The sequence below is a fragment of the Ranitomeya imitator genome, chromosome 8 (genome assembly GCF_032444005.1).
Source record: "Ranitomeya imitator isolate aRanImi1 chromosome 8, aRanImi1.pri, whole genome shotgun sequence".
NCBI lineage: Eukaryota > Metazoa > Chordata > Amphibia > Anura > Dendrobatidae > Ranitomeya > Ranitomeya imitator.
The window spans coordinates 149,413,505-149,438,757 of NC_091289.1; the positions used below are offsets into that span (position 1 = coordinate 149,413,505).

At 41.7% G+C, this 25,253-nt stretch overlaps 2 protein-coding genes across 2 annotated transcripts in view; one reads left to right on the forward strand and one right to left on the reverse strand.

The window, feature by feature from the left end:
• LRRC8D (leucine rich repeat containing 8 VRAC subunit D) overlaps positions 1-25,253 on the forward strand; it is an 87,906-nt gene that overhangs the window by 46,870 nt on the left and 15,783 nt on the right. The window lies entirely within an intron of this gene.
• On the reverse strand, positions 10,409-13,415 carry LOC138648053 (uncharacterized). The gene is made up of 2 exons (XM_069737537.1): positions 12,837-13,415; positions 10,409-12,052 (listed from the first exon to the last, which is right to left on the reverse strand). The coding sequence occupies exons 1-2, from the start codon at positions 13,075-13,077 to the stop codon at positions 10,548-10,550; spliced, it is 1,746 nt and encodes a 581-aa protein (XP_069593638.1). The 5' UTR covers positions 13,078-13,415; the 3' UTR covers positions 10,409-10,547.

The following is a 25,253-nucleotide window of genomic DNA, read 5'->3' on the forward strand; positions in this document are numbered from 1 at the left end:
GTGTCAGACCCCCACTGATTTTCTATGGTCAAGTCATCAATATTAGTCCCAAGCAATCCCTTTAAGTCTTGCACAGTTGTATATATTGTGCACTAACCTCTGTGCTGTCAAATTTCTATTCTAATTACAATAATTGTGATTTTTTTTGTTTTACATATGGCAAAAAAAAAGTTAATATTTTATTGTTTCATTACTAAATATCTTTCTTTTTACTCCAAGTGAACCGCTTTTAAAATGTAGTGACTGTTTTTTCTTTTCCTTCTCTTCTCTGTGTCTTGTAACCTTTGTAGTGTGGAACAACCAGTCTGTGCCATATAGCTGAGTCTCGCAGGTACTGAGTGCAACCAGAGGCACAAATAGATTTTCACACTTAAGGTGTGTTTCCACGTTCAGGAAACGCTGCGTGTTTGATGCTGCATAGAGATGCAGCGTCAAACACGCAGCGTCCAGATGTAACAGCATAGTGGAGGGGACTTTATGAAATCCCGTCTCCACTATGCGTGGTAACACGCATCCGGCGGCCCTGCGATTCCGAACATGCGGCGCGTATTTTTAGATTCGCAGCATGTCCGTTTACCTTGCGGCGGCGCTGCGCCGCCGCACACTATAACACAGGGCCCTATGTGTGGGGTGCGATGATTCCGGATGTGTGCAATGAACACATCCGGCATCATCGCGTCTCCAGAAGGGGGCGAAACTTTGGGCGGAGCGAGTTTGCTGCTCGGTCAAAACCGCCGGCCATCCTGAACGTGGACACGTACCCTAACAATCTGAAATCTTCTGCTGATGTAACTGCTAAACTTACTCATCTACTTCTTGTAATAGTAGCACACCGATATAAATAGATATTTCCTAACTTTTCTTGGCCCTTCACCAACAAAGACCTGTTGAATTTCTATTGTTTTCTTAATGTTGCTTTAATTTTACCTCCTGTGACCTCAGGATATTAAATATCAGCCACCCTTATCCAGGGTCGGACTGGCCCATGGGAGAACAGGAGAATCCTCTGGTGGGCCCATGTACAGAAGTAGGCCATCACCCTCTTAAATGAGCAGTACTTGGCACATTACACTCGATTCACTATGTACAGATAAAGGCAACATCTTATTTATTTCACAATAAACCCTGTTGCTATAGAAATTTGTGAGTGAGGATAAAGTCATATTTGCAAATAGCTAAAAAGTGGGGCCCTGGAGTTGATATTTCTTGTGGGCCCTTAGCACTCCAGTCCGACACTGCCCTTATCTCTCAACTTAAAGCATACCTGTCCTTTTATACGAAACCTGGACAAAAGCATGCTCTTGCAGCTCTCATCCCTCACCAAAATTGTAAACGGCTTTTGGTGCACATAAATGTCTCGGAACTATCCCAATTTTCATTTTCTGCAATATTCTTCGCCTGCTTTGTCAGCGAGGGGTTCCTCTTCATCAGCTTTCTAGCAGTATTACATGTGCAGAAGCTCCACCGTGCTGCAGAGAGCATTGCTCCTGTCATTTTCCAGTATCATGCCTGTATACAGTATAAGCTGGAGCAAAGAGACAATAATCCTCTTCACTTCCTGAAATCCTTAGTGTTTGCTGCTGGAGACAGATTACACTTGACAACAGGCAGCAAATGATAAATTAGAAGAGAGGCACCTATTGTTTGGAATTTTGGAGTAGTTTTAAAGGAGCAAGACAACTATTATTAAGTAAAGTGATTTGCAGATTGTTTATTTATCACATTTATTAGTTGAGATCAAGTTGTCTAAAAGTACAGCGACCATCTATAGACTTTTCTGCAAGCTCTGGCACATAAGTATAAATCAGCAGCTCCGATCACTTTTTCTATGATTGATATTCAATGGCAGCCGACATTAATGTGATTAGATGTGTTGGAACCTTTTTTTCATGCCATACTAAGGGCATATTTACACATCAATTTTTTTCATCCCTTTGGGCAGCACACATATCCATAAGGTTTATTGGAACACTTCACATGTCCTCATTTTTAATCGATCCATGTGTCCTCTCCGGAAAGCTCAGTGCATGCCCTATTCGGATCTATTTTTGAGGATAAAAATCATCTGTTCAAGTTTACGGGGATCTGTTTTCCATCCTTTTCTAAATAACAGTGAAAAAAGCTCACACATTTTACCTCCTTCAGTTTTTTTAAATGGATAAGAAAAACACTAGTCTTAAAAAGATATATAACACGTGCCACGCGAGACAAAATAATTTCCGTCAACGAAAGCAGAAACATTTAAACAAATGAATATATCCTGAACTATATACTAGAGTCTGCCACATATTTTTTTGTCATATTTTACCATTAGAGACAAGAGATGAGTGGATTGATCCTCGGAAATTTGAATTTCCTGAATCTTGCAGTTTTGTGCGAATTTGAACACTTTAACATTCGATTTGCGGTTTGCAAAAAAAAAACTTTCCTGGGCACCATTTCCTACACTACTGAAGCATCCGAGAGTGGGCTAGTGTCTTTGTGTTTCTTTGTGTTTGACCACACGGGCTTCCTCCTATTCCCTGCAGCTACGACTTCTTACGAATTATTATACTTTGTACAGTGTTGGTCAGTACCTGGGCCATCACAGATCAGTGGTTCCCAGTGGAGGACAGTTTGTACCGCAGAGTCGTTTTCCATCTCCAAAATGACTGGGTAAGTCTCTCTCCTGTAGGCTGTAAGCTCTTTATGATCAGAGAAGTGCTCTGTCTCCTATAGTGTGAAATCACTTTTGATCAGCGGGGTCCTCTGTTTCTTCTAGAGTGTAAGATCGTATGGTCAGTAAGGTTCTCTCTTACTTCTCTGCTCCATAAGTATTTTTCGATCAATTAAAAGCTTTCCAAGCATTGAGATTGCTGAAAATTAATTATTTGAGAAAAAATCATCGTAGCTGGTGATTTTGAGTTTCAAAAGATTGGTTCATCTCTATTGGGGAAACCTCATATTACAATTGTTAAAGGAAAATGCTGGAAAGGGTCTACATTCAATCAGTAGAAAGGTGGCTGTCAATCATTTCCGTGTGTTCCATACCATAAGCCAAATTTAAGAACTATCCATTGTCTTATTTTACAATTGGGAGGAATAGAATAGGAGCAATAGAACTAAGCAACAGCATGTGTGAAAAAGACCTGGGTATACTAATAGATCACAAACTGCACATGAGTCAACGGTGTGATGCAGCAGCAATAAAGGCAAACACAGTTCTAGGATGTATTAAGAGAAGCTTAGAGTCTAGATCACTTGAAGTAATGATCCCTCTCTACTCCTCCTTGGTTAGGTTTCATCTGGAATACTGTGTCCAGTTCTGGGCACCACATTTAAAAAAAAGACATTGAAAAACTGGAGCAAGTTCAGAGAAGAGCTGCCAGGATGATGAGCGGATGACAAAGTATGTCCTACGAGGAACAGTTAAACAATCTGGGAATGTTTAGCTTGCAAAAAGCAAGGCAAAGAGGAGACTTAATAGCTGTCTACAAATATCTGAAGGGATGTCACAGTGTAAAGGGATCATCATTATTCTCATTTGCACATGGAAACACGAGAAGCAATGGAATGAAGCTGAAAGGGAGAAGATACAAATTAGATATTCGAAAAAAGCTTTTGAAAGTGAGGGTGATCAGTGAGTAGAACAGGCTGCCACGAGAGGTGTCGCGTTCTCCTTCAATGGAAGTCTTCAGAGGCTGGACAGACATCTGTCTGAGATGGTTTAGTGAATCCTGCGTTGAGCAGGGTTTTGGACACGACCCTGGAGGTCCCTTCCAACTCTAACATTCTAGGATACTATGAATTGTTCGGAACACTAATAAATGTAATATAGTGCAAAATTGACTTTTCTTTTGATTTTCAAATGGTACAACCATGCAGTAGGAAGGCCGCTGCCAGTAATTTCCATGCGTTCCTTATGTCTTTAATTTACAAATCTTGACAGAATCATACACTAAAACTGATGAGATGTAAAAGTATAGAGGTTCAACTAAACAATTAGTCAGTTCAAGAAGTCACAGAGCATCTTCAGCTTCTTCATGTCTCTCATTAGAAAAAGTGGCCTAATGTCTTGTCCCTTTGACCCTCCAAGTATTTCATAGAGTAGAACCAATCTCGAAGAATGCACGGGACAGCTATGTGACAGTGTCTTTCGTTTAGGTTATGACCAGACTGATTCGGCAGTCCCTTGAGATTTTATGGGAAGAATAGTTTTGCACAACTCATTTGTGGGTTAATGGGGTCCACTGTGCACCACTGGTATCAGATGCCAGGCAGCAAGTCCATCACTTTAGATTCTGCTAGAAAACGATCAAACCTGTAGCTCAGTGATTGAGATTCGACATATACATAGTGCAATAGGTTGCTCATTTCTACAGCTAGCTAGGATCTAAGTGATGTCTATTACTAGTATATTCTGGCATATACTGATCACGTAGTGTGAGATGATGCGGTGAAACCCATTGTTATTGTATTTTATTACATAAGATAATAAACATTCAAGAACACAAAAAAACTAGTTTTGTACCAGTGTAAGGGAGGTATTTATTGGAACTGCTCAAAAACCACAGTTTAGATGAACTGTACAAAGCGGTTTCAATTTCCTTTACATTATTTTTAACTTCTGCAGGAAGTGCTGGCTCGTGTAAGGCTGATTGTTGAATTTTTAATCAAAAGAAAAGCTTACTGCTTTCATTTAAATTCATTCCCTTGAGAGACATCCATGATAAACTCAATAAGAAAAGCCCTATTCCCGGTAGAATGTAGATGTCACACTGTCCCCAAGAATGCAAGCCTTTGAAAACTGACATAACGGTTTGATGGTATCAAAATGAGAAATTAAGACAAAATGTTAAAGTTGACACTGTGTGTGTGTGTGTGCGTGCGTGCGTGCGTGTGTGTGTATGTATACAGGTGCATCTCACAAAATTGGAATATCATCAAAAAGTTAATTTATTTCAGTTCTTCAATACAAAAAGTGAAACTCATATTACATAGAGTCATTACAAACAGAGTGATGTTTTTCTGTTAATGTTGATGATTATGGCTTACAGCCAGTGAAAACCCAAAAGTCATTATCTCGGTAAATTAGAATACTTTATAACACCAGCTTGAAAAAAATGATTTTAAAATCTGAAATGTTGGCCTACTGAAATGTATGTTCAGTAAATGCACTCAGTACTTGGTCGAGGCTCCTTTTGCATCAATTACTGCATCAATGCAGGAGGCGTCAGCCTGTGGCACTTCTGAGGTGTTATGGAAGCCCAGGTTGCTTAGATAGCAGCATTTAGCACTAGATCTTAAGCAGCTTGGATTGTGGCCTCTCCACTCTTCCTCCAGACTCTGGGACCTTGATTTCCAAGGTCTAGTGTGAAGTTCCACAATCAGTGATGGTTTGGGGAGCCATGTCATCTGCTGGTGTAGGTCCACTGTGTTTTATCAAGACCAAAGTCAGTGCAGCCGTTTACCAGGAAATTTTAGAGCCCTTCATGCTTCCCTCTGCCGACAAGCTTATTGGAGATGGAAATTTCATTCTCCAGCAGGACTTGGCACCTGTCCACACTGCAAAAAGTAAGAATACCTTGTTTAAAAACAACAGTATCACTGTGCTTGATTGGCCAGCAAACTCACATGACCTTAACACCATAGAGAATCTGTGGACTATTGTCAAGAGGAAGATGAGAAACACCAGACCCAACAATGCAGACGAGCTGAAGGCTGCTATCAAAGCAACCTGGGCTTCCATAACCCCTCAGCAGTGCCACAGGCTGATCGCCTCCATGCCACGCCGCATTGATGTAGTAATTGATGCCAAAGGAGCACCGACCAAGTATTGAGTGCATTTACTGAACATACATTTCAGTAGGCCAACATTTCGGATTTTTAAATCATTTTTCAAACTGGTGTTATAAAGTATTCTAATTTACTGAGATAATGACTTTTGGGATTTCATTGGCTGTAAGCCATAATCATCAACATTAACAGAAATAAACACTCTGTTTGTAATGACTCTATTTAATATATGAGTTCCACTTTTTGTATTGAAGAACTGAAATAAATTAACGTTTTGATGATATTCTATTTTTGTGAGATATGCCTGTATATATATTTCACCTGTATTATATATATAAACTCATGGGACATTTTGTCTTCCATTTCCTCAAGGAGAAACCTTACTCCTTAGACCCCAGTCCAGAGCCTCTCACCCAGCCAAATCAGTGCGACGGGCTGGGGGCAACCTCAGTTCTCATACCTTGCACTGATGAGGGCCTATAGCATGAAACACCATGTCTGCAAATTGAGATTCCGACTTGGCTTTTATCGTAAGTCATATTGAAAGACTCGTAAAAGGGTTGATTGTGACTTGTATCGCTACTTCCAACAGATGGCGCTATAGAGTTCAAGTCCTATTTCTCTCTGAAGAGGCAATTTGCATGGTATGTTACTAGGGATCAAGCGTCAAAATAGTAGCCAAAATATACACTGATATTCTAAAAGAGCTAGAGTAGCGAACAATATCTTATATAAAAAAAAATTAAACGGAGGATTGGGTCTCCCCAATTTAACTGCCTATTATTTTGCTAACCTCATTAAGCAAAGTGAAAACTGGTTTACACAAGATATTCGGAATTCCTGGATGGTATTAGAACTTGGTTACAATAATAACCTTTCTTTTCTTTTATGTTTTAGGCTATGTGCACACTTTAGGAAGGGCTGCGGGTTCTCCCGCGGGTTTTCCCGCAGCGGATTTGATAAATCTGCAGGGCAAACCCGCTGCGGTTATCCCTGCAGATTTATCGCGGTTTGTGTTGCGGGTTTAATCCTGCACTTGTTACCATTGATGCTGCATGTGCAGCATCAATAGTAATGTTAAAAATAATAAAAATAATGATATACTCACCCTCTGACGTCCTGATCTCCTCGGCGCTGCAGTCGGCGGTCTGGTTCCAAAGATACTATGCGAGAAGGACCTTCGTGACGTCACGGTCATGTGACCGCAACGTCACCGCAGGCCCTGCTTGCATAGCAACCCTGAGACCGGACGGCTGCGTGCAGCGCTGAGACTTCAGAGGGTGAGTATATCATTATTTTTTATTTTAATTCTTTTTTTTTTTTTTACACAAATATGGTTCCCAGGGCCTGGAGGAGAGTCTCCTCTCCTCCACCCCGGGTACCACCCGCACATTATCCGCTTACTTCCCGCATGGTGGACACAGCCCCATGCGGGAAGTAAGCGGATCAATGCATTCCTATGGGTGCAGAATCGCCGCGATTCTGCACAAAGAAGTGACATGCTGCGGGTTGTAAACCGCTGCGTTCCCGCACGTTTTTTCCCGCAGCATGTGCACAGCGGTTTGCGGTTTCCATAGGGTTTACATGTTACTGTAAACGCAATGGAAACTGCAGCGGACCCGCAGCGGCAAAATCGCCGCGGTTCCGCGGTAAAAACCGCAAAGTGTGAACATGGCCTTATTGTTCTCAACGCATTCCACTATGTAATGAATAAAGATTTGAAACTGGAATATTTCATTGTGATATCTAGGATGTGGCATTTTAGTGTTCCCTTTATTTTTATGACCTGTGCATAATCTTACTGTAGCAGGTATCTTTACATAATTCATACTGGTAAGCAGAAAGAGTCCCTGTGCCAAATATGTGGTGCCTTCTTCTTCAGACCAGCCCATGGCTCAATACTGCAGTCTTCTGAGGATACCATAGATTTTACATGTTTAATACAAAATTGCTCCGCAATCATTGAATCATTTCTGTCATGACTGATTGCTTCCAATTTTATTCCAATCTTTACTTCATTTCAAAACTACATTGGTGGAGGCTTAGGGTATAGATTGAACTGTTCTGTTTTTTTCTCATTTTGCAGCTGTGTGAATACGTAAATCAGCCCTTTCCCATCTCAAACTATTTGTAGAATCTGCCAACATAATAATGCAATTAGTTATTCAAAGACTTGTTGTATTTGTAAAGATTTGAGAAGCATCTTCGGAATATTAAATGTTTTGCCCTTCAGCAAAAGATGTTTTTACTTTGATCCATGGGGCCCCGTAAACATCATTTAGCAAAAGGACTAAATTAAATTACTTGTCTAATTGCAGTTTAAAAACTCTAGGTATTACAATGTCAGCGGTCAAATAATTAACTTCTCACGATTGACCCTTCCCTGCAGTCACTACTTGTTTTCAGGTTCTGCTCTGCTTCCTATAAGTTGTTGTTCTCATATATCTCCTTCCACATGATTACTGAGGACTGCTGTATAATCTCACTCCAACCAGCAATTTTAATTTTTTTGTTTGACACCAGGGGGCTTTTTGATGGGCTTGATGGATGAACCATCTGTAGGAAGATCGATCTTTTGTAAGCCTAGATAGGTCCACCAGGGTCTTTTCTGACATTTGGATTGTATCAATCGGGTTGCTGGTCTTCCTATTTGCCTTGTTCCTTCTATTCTTCCAACCATGATGTCCTTCTCCAGTGATTGCTCTCTTCGTATGATGTGTCCAAAGTAGTCAAGTCATAGCTTGGTGATCCTTGCTTTGAGTGATATGTCTAGCTTGATTTGTTTCAAAATTGATTTATGTGTTCTTCTCCTTCTCCAGCACCCACATTTTGAAAGTGTTGATTCACCTTCTCTCTTGTTTCTTTATCATTCAGGTTTTGCATCGGTATGTAACCACAGAAAAGACCAAACTATGTACGTGCCCTGTCTTCTTTGCCAGTGAAATGTTCCTTGATTTGAAGATCTTGTCCAGTGACTTTATTGTTGATTTGCCCATAGTTATTCTATTGACTTCTGGCGTTGTCTCTGCATCCTGAGTTATCATCGATCCAAGTATTTTGATGCCTTTACAACTTCCAGTTCATCGCCGACCATATCAAATGTGTCCCGTTTGTTGTTCATGGCAGTAGTCAATATCTTTGCCTTATTTGTGTTGTTTGTATAGAGTAGCATATACCGTATATACTCGAGTATAAGCCGACCCGAGTATAAGCTGACCCCCCTAATTTTGCCACAAAAAACTGGGAAAACTTATTGACTCGAGTATAAGCCTAGGGTGGAAATGCAGCATTTACCGGTGAATTTCAAAAATAAAAATAGATCATTATTTCCCCATAGCTGTGCCATACAGTGCTCTGCACCGTTCATATTTCCCCATAGCTGTGCCCCATATACAGTGCTCTGCACCGTTCATTGTGCCCCATAGCTGTGCCATATACAGTGCTCTGCACCGTTCATTGTGCCCCATAGATGTGCCATATACGGTGCTCTGCACCGTTCACTGTGCCCCATAGATGTGCCATATACGGTGCTCTGCACCGTTCACTGTGCCCCATAGATGTGCCATATACTGTGCTCTGCACCGTTCACTGTGCCCCATAGATGTGCCATATACGGTGCTCTGCACCGTTCACTGTGCCCCATAGATGTGCCATATACGGTGCCCTGCACCGTTCACTGTGCCCCATAGATGTGCCATATACGGTGCCCTGCACCGTTCACTGTGCCCCATAGATGTGCCATATACGGTGCTCTGCACCGTTCACTGTGCCCCATAGATGCTCCACATAAATCTCTGCCGCCGCTGCTGCTGCTGCAATAAAAAAAAAAAAACACATACTCACCTCCCTTGATTGCAGCTCCCGGCGTCTCGTTCCGGCGCCTCCATCTTCCCGGCGTCTCCGCTCTGACTGATCAGGCAGAGGGCGCCGCGCACACTATATGCGTCATCGCGCCCTCTGCCTGAACAGTCAGAGCGCAGACGCCGGGAAGATGGAGGCGCCGGCCGGGAAGATGGAGCGACGCTCGGCGGCTGGAACGAGGACAGGTGAATATGCTATACTTACCTGGTCCTGGCGATCCTCGCGCTGTCCCTCTGCCTGGTCTTCGGTGCCGTAGCCTCTTCCTCTATCAGCGGTCACCGGCACCGCTGATTAGAGGAATGAATAGGCGGCTCCGCCCCTATGGGAGGTGGAGCCGCTTATTCATTTCTGTAATGAGCGGTCCCACGTGACTGCTGAAGAGGGGAAGAAGCTGCAGCACAGAAGCCCGTGGGACGGCAGGGACAGCGCGAGGATCGCTGGGACTAGGTAAGTATGCCTCAGCGCCCTCACCCCCTCACCCGCCGACCCTGCCACCCACCTTGACTCGAGTGTAAGCCGAGAGGGGCACTTTCAGCCCAAAGTTTTGGGCTGAAAATCTCGGCTTATACTCGAGTATATACGGCAGGGTGGATAAAAATCTTGATTTTTTAAAAAAAATCAAAAAAATCAGATTTTTTTTATTTAAATCAGATTTTTTTGATTTAAATCATTTGATTTAAATCAGATTTTTTAATCAAGTTGTACACAAGCAAAACTTTGTCTTTTTGCAAATCTAATTGTTTTACACAAATAAAAATATTAAAACAGTTGATTATGAAACCTAATAATTTTTATTTGCACTATTAAACACTCAGAATTGAACTACAGAGAGTAAGTACTTTTTAACAATAGCCTATCTCTAACGTTTGAAGTAAGCAAACATCTTCAGTGAATACATCAGTCCTTTAAGCCTACTGTTTATTTAGGACTTTTAATAGGAAAACCAGTTGTCCTGCTTTAGCAGTTCCTAAGCGGTTTCGGACTGTTGTGTGCACAAAACCAAATGAAGAAAACAATCTCTGTACTAATGCGGATGAAGCCGATGCAGTCAGTAGCTGAGTAGCTAGATTTATTATCTTTGCTGGAAGAACAAGTGATTGCGACTTCCACCAGTCCAGTGGTTTTAGTTCATTAACGACGTTATCTGCAAACATGTATTTTTGAAATGGTGCAGATTCACACTTCAATTTCAGCACAGTTGCCACAATGTCATGGTTAGTATTGGCGAGCCACTCCATTGCAGAGTTGATTTCCGCCTCAGATAATTTTTTCCCTCTGTAGATGGGATGCAAGATATTGGCTAAATAGTGTTCTTCTTTTAATGCTTGGTCCTTGCGGTGCTGTATTGCAACCTTTACATTGTTTGAGAGGTTCAAGCGATCTAGAGAACCTTCTAAATCTTTCCAAACTTCTGTGGCATCAGCTATGGTTGCAGTATCTTTCTGCATTTTATCCAACGCAATCGATATTGGCTTTAACCTTTCCAAAAGGTCCTCGGCATTTCTCTTCACACCAAGATTTAATACTTTGCTTCGTATATTAGCATCAATTTTATCCTGATGTGTTTCGCAAATGGACAGTAATTTTGACCAGTTGTTAATAAACATTTCCAAGCAGTCAGCCAAGGTATTCCATCTAACATCTTGTGGTAGAACCAACTTCAGTCCTCCCATTTCCTTGTAGGTTGCATGTGCAAAATGATTATTGCGGAAATATTTAACAATTTCTACAACATGTTCCTTGACACCCGAAATATGCAGGTCTTTTGCCAAAAGATGCAACAAATGGGCAGAACAACCGTATGTAATGACATTTGTGTCATCCTCATGTGCCAGTTCCGCTCGCATTTTTGCCACATTGCTTGCGTTATCAGTAACTAAGCTCCTTACTTTACATCCAAACTGTTCTTGGCATTGGTGAATTGAGTTCTTAGCAATTTCAAGTAAATATTCAGCAGTATGTGAATTTCCAGATGTGTCGATTGTGTCTGTAAGGTAAGTTTCACCATCTTCTGTTGTGACACAAGTGCAAATTATGGGGTCGTTGTGGATGTTGCTCCAACCATCCAAGCTCATGTTAACAACCTTGTCTTTCAAATATTTTGTACAAGCCGCTCTTTCTATGTCGTATACAGCCTGAAGATGTTTTCCTGAGATATCAAATCTACTTGGTGGTTTGTAGCCTGGTCTAATTCCTTCGATCATTTGTACAAACAATGGGTGCTCAACTAGTCGGAAAGAAGAATTGGTTGCAAATATGAATTTAGCAATTAATTCATCAAAATGTTCTTTCTGGCTCGTCGTAGTCTTTAAGATGAATTTTTCTACACTTTGCACGCAAAGTTTTTTTTTGGGCTGCTTTGTTGAAGTTGTACCCAGATATTGATTGTCATGTGCAGCACAAGCCATATTTGACCCTGAAAGCACAGAAATTAAAAATATAAATCGGCTGCGTATTTGAAGAAATATAACGAAAATATTTTGAAACAAACTTTTTGAACAATGTAATGGTCCTCGTCCTATAAGGGCTGTCTCAAAAGTTATGCTACTCAAGTTTTCCGGTGAAGTTGCTGTAATACTGGTAACTAATATCAGAGCAACTGAAAAAAATTATGTCACAAAAGTTTTAAAAATGTTTTTTTTTTAAAAATGGTCAATTTGGCAGACTTCAAAAGTGAATTGCAGCCTACAATAAAAAAAAAATAAGCGTATACACACTTTATTTTTACTTAAAGGACATGTGCACCTTTATTTTTTAAGGTGCAGTGTGCACATGTCCTCCCCCCGCAGCTCTCTTACCTCCGATGTCAGCGCTGCGGGGATCCGTGGCTTCGTTCTGCCCGTCCGCGAGCGCGCCTCCATTCATTTCAATGGAGCGTGCGGCCCGCTGACGTCACGCCGCTGGATCACTGCGAGTAGGCCGCAACCGGAGGACGGGAGGCGGACGGTCAAAACGAAGCCACGGATCTCAGCGCTGCGGGGATCGGAGGTAAGAGCGCTGCGGGGGGGGAGGACATGTGCACCTTAAAAAAATAAAGGTGCACATGTCCTTTAGCGTTAATTTTCTGTGAAATATTGCCTTAACATAAATTTAAATTCTATACTCCAGAACTACTAGTGCTAGAAATTTCTCTTTTCATAGACTTTAACCATCCCAGTAAAATGTCTGTTAAAAAAATAGGTTGTAATTGCCAGACTTACTAGTACTAGGCTCCTGGTGCATAAGAAGCTGTGGGGGTTCATTGACATTAGTTGTATCACTATCAACATCTTCATTTCCCTTCTGGTTGCAGTTTTCATAATGTGATTTCAAACGGCAAACAAGTCCTTGGATATCCTTTTGACAGTATTTGCACTTTGCTCTTGCACCTTTCTTTCCAAGATCTGCTGCTGGCATCTCAACAAAATGAACCCAAATAGGGTCTCTCTTACGACCTGCCATGGCTCACACAGATCACTTATGAAGTTTGATTGTTACTACAGCCAAGTACTGCTGACTATCCAACAAGTTTGGGCATGTCAACTGAATGGAAAAAGAAACTAAACCAAAAGTGAAACCAAGCTAGAAGTGTGGAATTAAAGGGGCAGTATGAACAAAATGTGGAGGCTATTAATAGTTTATACAATTAAGACATGCTGCTTTTAAACACCTACCTATTGCCATATAGTAAAACAAAAAAGATTTTTACTTACTTTGGGGTCCCCCCCCTCACCCTGGCGTTAGATCGTTGCCCCTAGTTTCGTCCGTGTAACTATGGGCGCACATGCGCACTGCTCTCACTTCTCATTTTAATCGTGATTTATATTAAAAAAAACCTTTTGATTTAAATCAGTGATTTAAATCATGATTAAAATCATGATTTAAATCGATCCGATTTAAATAGAAAAAAATCTTTTGATTTAAATCGTGATTTAAATCATGATTTAAATCGGCGTGATTTAAATCAATCCATATACGGTAAGTTGTTTTTTAAATAATACATTGGAACACATCTGATTCCAAAGCATTATTTATTGTCAGGGAATTACTTCCAAATTTGGTAAATCTAGTTTCAGCCGTTCTCTTACAGGCACAACTTTTGTTAGTTTCATAACTAAGCAGTGCATTTATGATGCTGATCCTTACTTTAGGCTTCCAGCACTTTAAATGAACATACCGTATATACTCGAGTATAAGCCGAGATTTTCAGCCCAAATTTTTGGGCTGAAAGTGCCCCTCTCGGCTTATACTCGAGTCAAGGTGGGTGGCAGGGTCTGCGGGTGAGGGGGAGAGGGTGCTGAGGCATGCTTACCTGCTTCCAGCGATCCTGACGCTCCCCCTGCCGTCACACGGTCTTCGGTGCTGCAGCTTCTTCCCCTCTTCAGCGGTCACGTGGGACCGCTCATTAGAGAAATGAATAAGCGGCTCCACCTCCCATAGGGGTGGAGCCGCCTATTCATTTCTCTAATCAGCGGTGCCGGTGACTGCTGATAGAGAAAGAGGCTGCGGCACTGAAGACAGCTGTCCGGGAGAAGGAGCCGGACGCCAGGACCAGGTAAGTATGTCATATTTACCTGTCCCCGTTCCAGCCGCCGGGCGTCGCTCCATCTTCCCGGCGCCGCTCTGTCTTCCCGGCGTCTCTCCCCTCTGACTGTGCAGGTCAGAGGGCGCGATGACGCATATAGTGTGCGCGCCGCCCTCTGCCTGATCAGTCAGTGCAGAGAGACGCTGGGACCGGACGCCGGGATCGGATGCTGGGAGCTGCAAGCAAGAGAGGTGAGTATGGTTTTTTTTTTTTTTTTATTGCAGCAGCAGCAGCAATGGCAGAGCTTTCAATGGAGCATCTATGGGGAAATATGAACGGTGCAGAGCACTATATGGGGCACAGCTATGGGGAAATATGAACGGTGCAGAGCACTATATGGGGCACAGCTGTGGGGAAATATGAACGGTACAGAGCACTATATGGCACAGCTATGGGGCAATAATGAACGGTGCAGAACACTATATGGCACAGCTATGGGGAAATAATGAACGGTGCAGAGCACTATATGGCACAGCTATGGGGAAATAATGATCTATTTTTATTTTTGAAAATCATCGGTAAATGCTGCATTTCCACCCTTGGCTTATACTCGAGTCAATAAGTTTTCCCAGTTTTTTGTGGCAAAATTAGGGGGGTCGGCTTATACTCGAGTATATACGGTATGTACCGATGGATTAATAGCATTGTTTGGGATTAGAAAAGTATGGCTTCTTCTAGAAACAATGTCTGTCTTGTCCATGGGCTTTGCCATTGTTTTTTTGCTTGACTATGCCACAAGAATTCAATTAGAAAGGTCTGCTTTTTTTAAATTTTTTTGAAAACCAAGCCAAACGCTTTGAATAAAGTGTGTACAGTCGTGCCCAAAAGTTTTGAGACTGACACTAATTTTGGTTTTGCTGCTTCAGTGTTTTTAGATCATCAGAAAAAATAACCTTACCCAAGTTCTCTTCGGTCCAATCAAAACACTTCCTGCTAAATTATTTTCTCTGATGAAGCCCCCTTCAGATTCTTTGAGACATCTGGAAGAATGATGGTCTGGAGAAGAAAAGGTGAGCACTACCATGAGTCCTATGCCATGCCAACAGTAAGGCTTCCTGAGACAATTCATGTGTTCGGTCGCTTTTTATCCAAGTGTGTTGGCTCATTCACAATTTTGCCTAAGAACACTGCCATAAATAAAGAATGGAATCTAAACATCCTCCAAGAGCAACTTTTCCCAACGATCCTAGAGCAATTTGGTAATGAACAATGCTTTTTTCCAGCATGATGGAACATCATGTCACAAGGCAAAATTGATAACTTAGTGGCTCGGTGAACAAAACTTTGACATTTTGGGTCCATGGCCAGGAAACTCCCCAGATTTCAATCCCATTGAGAACATGTGGTCAATCCTCAAAAAGGGGGTTACAAGCAAAACCTCAGAAATGGTGATAAACTCCAACTACTGATTAGGCAAAAATAGGTTGTTATTAGTCAGGATTTTGATCTGTAGCTGCCATGGCGAAGGGCAGAAGTCTTAAGATATAAGGGTCAATTCTGTAAATGACTGTTTGCATAAACATGATTTGTCAAGAAAAGTTTAAAACGTATGAGATGCTCAATTATACTTCACTAGATGGTGGCCCGATTCTAAATCATCGGGTATTCTAGAATATGCATGTCCACGCAGTGTATATTGCATAGCCACATAGTATATTGCCCAGCCACGTAGTATATTGCCCAGCCACGTAGTATATTGCCCAGTTACGTAGTATATTGCCCAGCCACGTAGTATATTGCCCAGCCACGTAGTATATTGCCCAGCCACGTAGTATATTGCCCAGTGACGTAGTATATTGCCCAGCCACGTAGTATATTGCCCACTGACGTAGTATATTGCCCAGCCACATAGTATATTGCCCAGTTACGTAGTATATTGCCCAGTGACGTAGTATACAGCACAGAGCCACGTAGTATATTATACAGCGACGTAATATATAGCACAGAGGCACGTAGTATATTGCCCAGCCACGTAGTATATTGGCCAGTCACGTAGTATATTGCACAGCTACGTAGTATATTGCCCAGCCACGTATGTCACAGGTTAAAAAATTAAAAATAAACATATACTCACCTTCCGAGGGCCCCTTGTAGTTCGGTCATGTGACCGCGACGTCATCATGGCAGGTCCTTCTCGCACAGGCGCGCGGGACCTGTGGTGACGTCACGGCAGGTCGTTCTCGCGCAGGCCCTGTGATGACGTCGCGGTCACATGACCGTGACGTCATGGCAGGTCCTTCTCGCGCAGGCGCGCAGGGCCTGTGATGGCAGGTCCTTCTCCCATACCATCCTTGGCACCAGAACCTGCCGGAGGTCACCGGAGCTTCGCGAATGGTATATTTGTTATTTTTTAAATTATTTTTAACATTGGATGTTTTTACTATTGACGCTGCATAGGCAGCATCAATAGTAAAAACTTGGTCACACAGGGTTAATAGCGGCCGTAACGGAGTGAGTTACCCGCGGCATAACGCGGTCCATTACCGCTGGCATTAACCCTGTGTGAGCGGTGACTGCAGGGAGTATGGAGCAGGCGCCGACTGCAGGGGAGTAGGGAGGGACTAATCGGACTGTGGCCGTCGCTGATTGGTCGCGGCAGCCATGACAGGTAGCTGGCGAGACCAATCAGCGACTTGGATTCCATGACAGACAAAGGCCACGACCAATGAATATCCGTGATAGACAGACAGACAGAAGGACAGAAAGACGGAAGTGTCCATTAGACAATTATATAGTAGATTAATGTTAGATCTTTTAGTCTGATGTTTCCAAAAAAAGTGGAGCAGCAACTTTATGAAAAACAAAATTTGTGTCAGTCTCAGAACCTTTGGCTACAACTGTAGTCGGTATCATTTTTAAAAACTATGGTCTAAGAAAAGAATAAAATGTATTAAGCCTACTTAAAGAGATTTTTCAATATTAGGATATTGATAACCTTTCCTTAAAGGAACCTGTCATGTGAAAAATGCTATTTACCTGCATATATGGGGTTATTCTGCAGGTAAATAGGGTTAAAATACTTCCTGGCTGTTTTGCAGAAAGCACTGCTCCCAGGAGGAAATTAACTTATATTCTCGCTTTCAATCATAGGGGCGTGCAGTTACAGTCACTACATACTATACTGTGAGCGGTGATTGCAATAGACACCTCGCTCTGCAGCTTGTATGTCACCTTTAGAATGTGTGCCCACGTTACGCTTTTTATGCGTTTCTGCCGTGTTTTTTGCCGCAGCGGAAACGCTTAAAAACCGCAATCCTATGGGATTCCGCAGTTGCTGTGCCCATGCTGCGGATATTCCCGCTGCGGAATCGCATAGTGGTAAAATCGGCAGCATATTCATTATTTCTGTGAAATCGCGGCGATTCCGCAGCCATAGGATTGCATTGAAACGCTCACTTTATGCATGTGGCTATGCCCACCATGCGTAAAGTGAGCGCTTCATGGGCGGATGGTACCCAGACTCTCCTCCAGGCCCTTGGGAACCATATTTCTGTAAAAAAAAAAGAATTAAAATAAAAAATAGGGATACACTCACCTACCGAAGGCCCCCGGAGTCCTCCTGCCTCTCAGCGGTGCACGCTGCGGCTTCCGTTTTCAGGGATGCATTGCACGAATCACCTGGGATGACATCGCGGTAACGCGACTGTGAGGTCACAAAGGTCCTTCACGCAAAGCATCCCTGGGAGCGGAACATACCGGGAGCGCCGCTGAGGAGATTGGGGGCCGTCGGAAGGTGAGAATAACAATTTTTTTATTATTTTTAACATTCTGTCTTTTATTATGGATGCTGCATAGGCAGCATCAATAGTTAAAAGTTGGTCACACTTGTCAAGCACTATGCTTGTGTGACCAACCTGTCAATCACTTTTCCAAGCGATGATTCAAATCGCTTGTAAAAGCGCAAGCATTCTGCAAGCTAAAAATTCCTGCAAGACGCATACGAATTCCGCATACGTTTTACCCGCAGCAGTGAGTTGCGGAAATGCTGCGGACATTTCTGCAGAATTTCTGCAACATGGGCACATAGCCTTAATAGGACCTGTCATCAAGTCAAGTGTCCAGTTCAGCAACTTCACCGATGCAATGGCTGGATTGAGGATGAACAATAAGTAACCATTGGTGCCTGGAATGCCGCTGGTGCGGCTCAACAATATCGGGGGAAAGTGGTAATCGGGAAATGTTAAAGAAACAGTCTTCATTAGAAATCCATTAAAACCCAAATCAGATCTGGTGAGACATTAAAATCTGACGCGTTTCTGGCAACCGCCCTTAGTCATAGTTTCTCACCAGAACTAGTTTGTGTTTCAATTGATTTCTAATAAAGTCTGATTCTTTTACATTTCCCGTTTGGATGTGGCAAATTCCTACCACTTTCCTCTGATATTGCTGTCCAGTTTTTGCTCTTATCTTATCCCGCTGCTCTCTTGATTATTTAAGCTTCATTATAAAATCCACCGTGTAGTCTTAGAGATGAGGACTTATTTATGTAGTGCTATTTTTTATGGTGTTTACCAAGTGGGAGTTCCTCATTGTGCACAAATCCTTAGCGTGCTTGCAGTAATAACACTCATCCCTTAGTAAAAAGTAGTGTAAAACAAGACAGACCGTACAACACACGTGATCTATTACGGCATTTTACTTATTTAAAGTAAATGTCCATTTATTCTGTATTATTATTGTGAACAAGAGTCCCTAAAAACGTTCATTTCGCAATATGCTGGTCTGTCGTGTGAAATGATCATTTGGTTTGCACAAAGGTCATTGTTCTCTGCAGCACATTGTCCTGTGTAAACAGGTTTTTCTTATTTATGACATATTCTATTTCCTAGTTACAAGAACAAAATCGGCAGATGCGCACTGGACATTATATACTACATTATATTATAATATACAGCCACCAATCAATAAATATTTACCGTTCGGCTGTTATTTAGCCCTGCAAAATCGGCAAAGGCTCCTTTCACACTAGCGTCGGAATCTCCCCGTCGCAATGCATCGGGGAGAGATTCCGACGCTAGCGTTTACTGCATTGCACAATGGAGGCAGCGGATGCATTTTTCCGGCGCATCCGCTGCCCCATTGTAAGGTGCGGGGAGGTGGGGGCGGAGTTCTGGCCGCGCATGCGCGGTCGGAAAAAGCGGTCCGTCGGGAGAAAAAAACGTTACATGTAGGGTTTTTTCTCCCGACGGTCCGCCAAAGCACGACGCATCCGTCGCAAGACGGATGCGAAGTGTGCCAATCCATCGCAAATGCGTCGTCAATAGAAGTCTATGGGGAAAAAACGCATCCTGCAAGCACTTTTGCATGATGCGTTTTTTCTGCAAAACGACGCATTGTGACGGATTTAAAAAAACGCTAGTGTGAAAGTACCCTAATATAAATGAAACTTAACACAGATTTCCAGCAGCGATATCGCTATGTGCAAAAATAAATGACCCCATAAAGTTAACTTAAGTAGTTGTATTTGATCATGTGTTCTAAAAGGAAATAAATAAAGGGATCAACTCCTTTACATAAACATATTATTTATTCAGAAAACCATACTGCTTGTTTCATGAGGGTTTTCTTAATCTAGTTTTCATATTCTTTTTTTTTTCCTTTTGTTTTCTAATTTTGCAGATTTCAATTAATGACAAATCCTTTATTATCTTTAAACGTCCAAGATGGAAATTACAGGGTCTGTAACTGCATTTAGTTTTTGTTCAGTTATAGTTCTGTATTCTGATTTGGGCTTCATCCAAGAATAATTATCACCAGCAAAGTTAAGAGGTTCCAAAAAGTTGTAGAGTTCCCTTTCTCCATGTATACCACAGGGGATTTGTCAGTCAGACTGTCTCTGCAGAAGTCATTCTATCGTCTTTAACACAGGGCTTGGATTTACTTTAGAGTTTTTCCTCCTCCTACTCCTCTTTTTAAAGCAAGACTCCATAATATAATGCACTTCATTTCATATTTCCCTTTGATATTTCTTGAGATTTTATTCTCTTCTGTAAAGCATCAATTTTACAAAATTTTCTTCAGGCCTACATGTAATAATGAAGTTCTCATTTTATCGATGCCTTTCCTTTGATGTTACAATATGCAGAGGCAGAAAAAGCTAAATGGTATTGATCAAGTATAAAGTTTGTAGTGCTAAGTTTTGTTTAACATTTTTATGTAAGAAAGGGATAAATTTAAAGTTATGATATCATTCTCTTGAATTTAAGGCTGTAGTAAAAAAAAATAAAACTATGTGCAAAACCAATGGCTCCATATGTGACTGCCCACCACTAGTCCTCTCTGGTCAGTATGCCGGAGTGATGTGGCATGTATGACACATCAATTTAAAGAAGCATTTAATTCATGTTATAATGAATGCATTATTATGTAATATGGCATCACTCCATAACATCACTCCAGGATAAAGGACTGATCAAGAGTCTGTATTCGAAAGTGTTTTTTTTTTTTATTTTAACAAGTAGGATGAACACTACTTAAAGTGAACCGGTCAGTAGGATTTTGCTAAGTAAACTACAGGCACTGTCAGGTTGGTGCCGTTATACTGATTAAAATGATACTTCGGGTGAAGAAATCCGTCTTGTGGTTGTTGTGTCATCAGTGTTAGATGTTTTCAGCTAATGATATGCCTGTGCTCAGGGGTGGGACTGTAGGCAGAGTCTTATCTTCCTGCTCTAAGCCAGAGCAACCAAGAAAAGACCTATCCACAGGCCGCCCCAAAGCACAAACATGTTCCTCATCAAAGAGAGAGAGACTGACTGTGCTTCGGGGCGGCCTGTGAGCAGGTCTCTTCTTGGTTTCTCTGGCTTAGAGCCAGAAGATAAGACTCTGTCTACAGTCCCACCCCAGAGCACGGGCATCTCATTAACTGAAAACTTCTAACACTGACTACACAAGAACCACAAGACGGATTTCTTTATGCCAGGTATCATTTTAATCAATTTAACACTGCTAACCTGACAGTGTATGTAGTTTACTTAGCAAAATCCTCCTGATAGATTCGCTTTAAAGGAGTTTCCTACATTTCGAAGGTATAACTTCCAAATCACTGGTGCAGGAGACTAAACTGAGAGAAAACAAAAGAGCGCCACCTAAGCGCAGTGAATATAGTAAAGGTGTTGGTAATACATGTATAAAGGCTCACCTGGGTTGGTTATGCAAGATAGGCACAACACTAGACTGGGCTTTGGAACTGGATGGGATTCTAAATGCAAATTTGATGATCAATTGGGATCCCACCTGCCAGACGGAAGCTCCTCCGGAATTCCTGTTCCGTTCCCAATCACTGGGGAAGCGATGGATGATCATACACACTTCCGCTCCATTCATTTTCTATGAGATCGCTGGAGATAGGTGCAGGCAGCATTTGGCTGGTCTTTGGTATTCCCATTAAGAATGAATGGAGAAGAGGTGTGCAATATTGACTGTTGTTCTATTCATACTGGGCTCTGAGCCCTGGTTCTATGGATTGTTGGGGGTCACCGTAGTCAGCAACCGAAGATTTGGGAAGTTATTCCTTATGCTATGGATAGAGAATAACTTCCAAACTTAATACAACCCCTGCCGGTTCACCCCAGTGTTTGCTGAAATCATAATTCAATGTACGAGAGCCAGAACGAGACTTACATTGAGAACTTGTGTCCGTTACTTCTGACCTCCAGTCAAACAGAAATTGTGGTCACAAGATGGTGAATCAAGACAGGAGCAGCGCCAATAAAAGCTGAAGACAACGGCAGGTAAGTACCGTATATAAGTATATAACTAGGAGCAGGGAACTTACGTTAGTGGTACCACTCCAGCCCTGAAATTAAAAAAAAGCTCTGGAATGGTGCTGTAAGAAAATAATTGTAGAGTTAATTCTAATATTGTATTATATGAAAAAAAAAAACATTTTGGGGTATAACCCTAAATATCACAATGAATTTTTGGTGAATTTTTGAGGCTGTATATTTTTGCTGCTTGAAAATGCAGCGTCTTACAATTTCAATCAAAGTTGATGAGATTTGTACTTTTTTGCTACTCGGCATAAACTGTCCTGCGGTGCGTGTTTCAAATCTGCAATTTGTCAATTTTTCTTGCGAGTACACCAAATTTTCTGTGCTGCAGGTTTCCCCCATAATATTGCACTAAATGCCGAAAATCTGCAGGTTAAAAATGCATGTAATCCACACATGACTGTAAGGTTTTTTCATAGCCAAATACTAGAAAGTATAAAAAAATTAAGTGGGTTTATTTAAACGTGCCACCAAAAAGAGAGAAGACCTGCAGTGTCAAAACACAATAAAAATGGATATAAAGAACGCACTCAAAACTGAAACAATAAACACGCAAGTAACCTCATTTACAGAATAGGCGCTGAACTGCTTTAGAAATTCTGAAACTTGACAAAATACTTGTTATGGGAATGGAGCCTAATAAATAATAATTAAGACTGAGGAGTTGTGATTCAAGGAAAATGCACCAGGGGAAATGTTTGTAGAAACCGCGGATGGCATGGCAGTCTAAAAAAGCAAATCCTTGACCTAACACTAAATAACAATTTAAAAACAAAGTAAAGACCTTTTCTTATTTTAGATATATTACGGAAGGAATCAGATTATTTTACAAATACAAAGTGTTTGGAGGAGTTGAGAGAGAGTAGAGAGAGCAAGTGACCAGCAACAAGATCTGTGCCATCACAGAGATAACAATCATATGCTTGGTCACCCAGAGATTCATTGTCTGCATCGGGGGATGTCTCTACGTAGTTGCATGGCCAACAAGTGAGACCTACAGACCCAAAGCTAGAAAGAATTCAGCAATGTATAGATGCATATCTAAAGCGCTAGTTACATAAATGCAGAGTCGGTGTCATGGAAATTGAGGAGTCGGAGGTTTGGCTTACCGATTCCACAGTCCTGTCCGGTCTGTGGAGTCGAAGTCGTGGAGTCGGAGCCCATTTTGGTGGAGTCGGTGTCATGGAAATTTAGGAGTCGCAGGTTTGGCTTACTGATTCCACAGTCCTGTCAGGTCTGTGGAGTCGAAGTCGTGGAATCGGAGCCCATTTTGGTGCAGTCGGAGTCATGGAAATTGAGGAGTCGGAGGTTTGGCTTACCGACTCCACAGCCTTGGTAAAGGGGACCCAAAGAGGGTAACACTTCAAAATGATTGTATCTAAAATCAGCACAAGAAATGTTGGCTCCCAGGACTAAAGAAGTGAGAACAACAGGAGGATACAATATATCACTTTTATTGAATAATAAATAACAATAAAATATGGTTAAAATTTAAAAAAATGTGGCGAGTCCCACATAAATATTGCCACATGGACATTCGGCATGATCAATAACACCTAAAAATATTTTCGGATGTCAAAAGTTTTTGAGCGATCAAAATTGCATAAAATTTTGAATTTAATACAATTGGCACAAGCTTTACATAATCCATATGAATAAAAGCCTTTTGTAGGAGATTGCCTTGATAGACCACTGGTGCCATTCAACTATCAGCCACTATCCATGATACCGCCATGTTTTATTACTATGTTAGCTGAGATTATTAGTGTGATCCTACTAGAAAGGGTCATGCATTACTACAGTGGTCATCATGACTGAGATATTCTGATGCCATGTCGTAGCGATCCCTCTGTGGCAGCACTCTTATGGTCTCTATTGCTTACATGTAGCTGGTACCTTACCCGTCCCTAGTCTTAGAGCACCTTCTTTATTTCCTTGCACTTCCCAGCAGTCAGATCCCCAGCAATAATAGATTTATCATCATTCTATATTGTTTAAATGCTCTTGTTGAATCTTATGAAAAAAATAGAAGTTTAATGGTCAGATCTTTCTTAATATTCGATTTTGCCAAACGGAATGATTTCTTATGTGAATTTTCCAGAATTTTGCAAACCATGCAATGCATAAACATGAAAAGCAGAAGTGTCACATCTGCTGTGCCTTATGAATAAGAGGAACAACCTCATCACAGTAGGGTGAGGGCCCCTTCAGAGTCACAGGAGAGATAGTGGCTGTGAGTGACCTACTTAGACTTGTCAGCCCTATGATTATGTTTTCCCTTGTCATCTGCACCGCTAATGTTTTCCTGTTGATTGTTGATGTGCTTATACGTTCTGTGCGGGCTGTGCATGGAGAATTATTGAAAACAGTCATTGTATGGTTTGATTATTTATGTTGTTTATTGGTGGTAATGGTTCCATTTTCAAGGTTTTATCTTCCAACAGTACTATAAATCTAAACAGGATCACCTTGAGAAATCATCTTGGAGAGAATTGCCGATGGCGATACATTTTTAGCTACGGTTTACGTATGAGATAAATAACGCTAAATTGGCCAGCAGTGCCTTGTCTCTAGTTGCAAGATTATTTATTTTCTTATCTGCTGTATTTGTATATATACAAGTAGTGTACACATTTATACAACCTCTAAACTGCTATTGATTCGTCTTGCAGAGATCCTTCTAGCATAAAGTCCTTAGAGGAGTCCACCCTCAGCTTTGTGAGATGCCATATCTGTGTACTCCACATCAAAGGGTACTGATTCTCCCTATGGTAATCATGCAAGCACGGCGGGGTGTATAGATCAGCTTGTATTCTTTATACTGACCTCTGCATCCAGTACATCAACTCGACAACCCTTGATTTCCGTTAGGTCCAAAGAGTATTTTGCAATTTGTTTGGCAATTTTATAACCACATCCAGATGTTTGTATGTGAATTGTCACGCCCTACAGACGTGTCTATCGGGTGGACCCACTGGACCGCAAATACAGCGGTTACTGATACCAGGAAGGGAGAACCAGACCAGGAAAGCAGGTCCCCTAGTGTTAGGGACATGGAAGGAACCCCTGGTCCCGGGTCACCCGACATCTGTGCCATGACAGAACGGCTGCTTAAAATTTGACAATGCATAATACTGGAGTAAACTAAACCAACCAAGAGGCGGTGAAAAGTTTGCCAAAATTTGTGCCAAAATTTTCAACCAGCAGGAGCTACTGTGATCAGTTTGGCACATTTAAGACTTTCTAATCCTAGGGTGCTATTACCATAGTACCATTGCCGA